The 3,973-nt window shown below is 47.4% G+C and overlaps 1 protein-coding gene across 1 annotated transcript; it reads left to right on the forward strand.

Moving 5' to 3' along the window:
* Positions 1-209: 209 nt before the first annotated feature.
* LOC308246836 (speedy protein C-like) lies at positions 210-1,037 on the forward strand (the record flags this gene model as incomplete). The annotated part of the gene is made up of 1 exon (XM_080665172.1): positions 210-1,037. One exon carries the CDS (start codon positions 210-212, stop codon positions 1,035-1,037), a length of 828 nt encoding a protein of 275 aa, XP_080521298.1.
* Between the last annotated feature and the right edge of the window lie 2,936 nt (positions 1,038-3,973).

Raw genomic sequence — 3,973 nt, forward strand, 5'->3', positions numbered from 1 at the left:
TGGCAAATTACTTAACTTCTTTGAACCTTTATTTTCTTATCTGCTAAATGAACACAATACTACTTACCTCACAGGCTATTGCCAGGATTGAATAAAAATATAGAGAAATTTTAAGAAACTTAGTATACAGTCAATAATTGTCCCCTTGTTGCTGTAGGTCATCCCTGAGTTCAGGTCTCCCACCCCTGCCCCACCCCACCCCCTATGAGATGAGCAAAGCCCGAGCCCCTGCCTATGAGGTTGCCATGCAGGTGAAGCTGTGGGGCTGGAGCTGTCAAGATGGGGGCAGTGGGCCTCTCCCTGCCCGCCAGCACCTGGAGCTGCGGGTCTTCCTTCGCCTTCTGGAGCACAGCTTCCTTCAGGAATTCCTCGCCAGTGATCTCTGTTTCCAGATTTCAGGTAAGTATCTCCTGGCCATGGTGCTGGTCTACTTCCGGTGCGCCAACCTGAAGCTCAGCGAGTACACCTGCAGCAACCTGTTCTTAGCACTGTACCTTGCAAACGATATGGAGAAGGACCTGGAGGAAGCCAAATGTATGATTTTCCCGTGGGCCCTGGGCGAGGGTTGGCACAATCAGGTGGCAGACTTCCTGTGTCAGAGGGACAAGCTGTGGGCCAAGATGGGCTTCCGGGCTTTAGTGTGCCGCTGGCACTGTGAGAAGGTCATGGCCACCGAGCCATCCCACTGGGCCTGGACTCGGGAGCAGTGCCCCCACCACGGCGGGGCTCACAGGAGCTACTCAAAGGCTGGGATAACCCTCCCCCGGGCCCCCGGCTTCTCACCACCCGCCCGCTGCTCCCTCTGTGGCTCGCCCCCTCTCCATAGTCACTACTCCCACCAACCCTGCCCCTTGCCTGTCTTACCCAAGAGTCCTCCCCCAAACCCCGAGTGGTACGGCTCTCCTTCCCAGGCCTGTCTCTCAGGGGCTAAAGACCCCTGGGCCGTGGGCTTCCTCGTTGTGCTGCCCTCCCAGCTACTTCTGGAGCCAGGCACCTACACCCTTCACATCCTCTTGGAGCCGCTGCCAGTGCCCTAGGTGCAGACGGACAGATGGATGGGCGGACACCGCTCGCAGGGTGAAGAGCAGCTGGCCTGCCTGACCTGTGGCCCCCTGGCCTCCTGTCTTGTTGATCACTGGCTGGCAGTGCTGCCCAAGCCCCCTGCCCCTCCTCCCAACCTGCAACTTGCACCCACTCTGACTCTGCCCCCCCTCTAATAAACTCATGTAAAAAAATAATAATAATAATTGTCCCCTTCTATCTATATGCTCCCAAAGCATTTAGCAAAGTTCCTTACATGCATTAGGTAGCTATTGAATAAATAAAACTCAATCAAATAATATAAAAGTTACATTCAGTGCCTACTGAAAGAAATGCTGATTTGTTCATTGAACAAAATAACAGAGAGATTAAAATCAAACTTTGAAGTCAAAGGATCCTGAGTCAAATTATATTTCTGTTAAATTTTGAAAATTATTATCAATATTGATAAGACATTGGGATATTTTAACTAGGCACAAACAATCCTATATAATAAAGAGGTAATATGCAAATTAACCCTCATGCCCTAACAAGATGGCTGCTTATGACCAGGCTGGCCGGGGTGGGGTTAGTGAGGGACGTCCAAATGACTGAACAAGCAGGCTGCATGGGGCAACCAGGCCGGCCGGGGGGGCCGTGAGGGGCAACCAGGCTGGCAGGGGGGGCAGTTAGGGGTGACTAGGCCAGTGGGGAAGATGCAATTGGGGGCGACCAGGCCAGCAAGGGGGCAGTTGGTGTCAATTAGGCTGGTGGGGGGGGGGGGCAGTGAGGAGTGACTAGGCTGGTGGGAGAGGGCAGTTGGGGGCAACCAGGTTGGCAGGGGGGGCAGTAAGGGATGACAAGGCTGGGAGGGGAGTAGCCGTTAGTAGTGACCAGGCCGGCAGGGAGGAGGTAGTTGGGGGCAACCTGGCTAGTACGCAAAGGCAGTGAGGGGTGATCAGGCTGGCAGGGGGGCTGTTAGGGGAGACCAGGCAGGCAGGCAGGTGAGCAATTAGGAGCCAGCGGTCCAGGATTGAGAGAGGGATGTCCAACAGCTGGTTTAGGCCCAATCCCTGGGAAATCCCCCAAGGGGTCCCAGATTGGAGAAGGTGCAGGCTTGGATGAGGGGACCCCCCCCCCTTGCACGAATTTCATGCACCAGGCCTCTAGTCTATAATAATAAAAGGGCAATATGCTAATTAGACCAGACATCTTTCCTGATGAAGCTGGGACTGGAGGGAAGCTCAGGTCCTGGGTGCCTGATGATGGCCAGAACGAAGCCCAGGTCCTGTGTGCCAGAGGAAAGCTGGTGCCAGCAGCAGGGGGAAGGAAGGCCTACTCTTGCATAAATTTCATGCATTGGGCCTCTAGTAAATACATATGGTGGTTAACAGAAGGCATAGTAGTTTTAATTACATACCACTCCATTCTTATTCCTTATCTTATAATAATAAACATTAATATAAATCAGAAAATTTAACATTTTAATTGTCATGACACACACCCATATTTATGCCTCATTAAGTATGAATATAGAGAAATATGTGTGGAAATAAAACAGAAAAAGTAAATGTCTTGTCAGTGATATGTATCAGATACTATCTGGATAAGCATTTTACTTTTATCAAGTAATTTTTACAGAGAGAGACTATTAAAAACTTTCCCGGTTAGAAGCAGTATTGTCTCCAGTTTTGTTTTTGTTATTATGACCATATAACAAAGTGAATGTTAACAGTGGCCAATGTTTAAATTAAGTGAAAATTGCAACACATTCAATCTTATATACTGCAAATTATACGTAAGATTTACTTTGTAGTATACTAATTTTATGTGAATAAGGAGTTCAAATAAAAGCCTACAATTAGTACTTGCTTTTAAATATCTGATTATGTCTGTGTTCAGTTGTGAGGAGCAGAGGTAAAAATAAATAAATAGGACAAAAGCTATTGAGGCTTCAGGTTTGTATATAGTAGAGGAGGTGTGAGTGAGGATTTTTTTTCCCATTTTTGTATGGGAGACACCTGCAGCTGGGGAAATGAGAGCCCCCAGAGGACAGACCTATCTGTCTCTCAGCACCCACTGTGAAGATAAAGTGGGCATTCTGGTTGAGTATAAGCTTGGAATGCAGGGCAGGGGCAGAATGACAGTGTTATTAACTAAATGTCTATGTCCCCTTCAAAATTCATATGTTGAAGCTGTGGAACCCAGTGCAGCTGTATTTGGAAATGGAGTCACTAAGAAAGTAATTAAGGTTAAATGAGGTCATAAGAGTGAGACCCTGATTAGATTAGTGTCCCTATAAGAAGAGATACCAGAGATGGTTCTGTCCTAATATCCACACACCAAGGAAAGGCCATGTGAGAACACAGAGAGAAGGTGGTAACCTACACAACACAAAGACAGCCTGCATGAGAAACTGAATTGGCCAGAACCTTGATCTTGAACTTCGCAGACTTCAGAACTAGGATAAATACATTTCTGTTGTTTAATGCATCCAATCTGTGGGGTTTTGTTATGGCAGACTAATACAGATAGTAAACTCCCTTCATTCAGAATCAAGGACCAAATAGAAAACCCTGGGCTTTGACACAAGAGATGTCTGATATCTCATTAGTAGCCCACTGGCCCAAAATCCTCTTATCCTCTCCTATTCCACACTCAGCTACAGGAATTTCCTACTCTCCTTAGGTTCATCTAAGAAAATATGGCCAGGGCATTCAGAGAGGCATTTTGAAACATTGCATCACTGGAGTTAAGAAGAGGAACAGAAATGTTGATGAAGGAGGAGAGGAGGAATAGGAACACCTTATCATAAGGAGGTCAGAGCCTTGGCTCATGGTGCAATGGGGGAAAGGAAAAAAAGAACCATGAAGATTGGTGAACCAAGGGAGAAAGGAATAAAAACAGAAAAGTTAGTGGACAAATAAAGAGCAAGAAAGGCAAGGAAAAGAGG

The sequence above is a fragment of the Plecotus auritus genome (genome assembly GCF_963455305.1).
Source record: "Plecotus auritus genome assembly, chromosome: 4".
Taxonomy (NCBI): Eukaryota; Metazoa; Chordata; class Mammalia; order Chiroptera; family Vespertilionidae; genus Plecotus; species Plecotus auritus.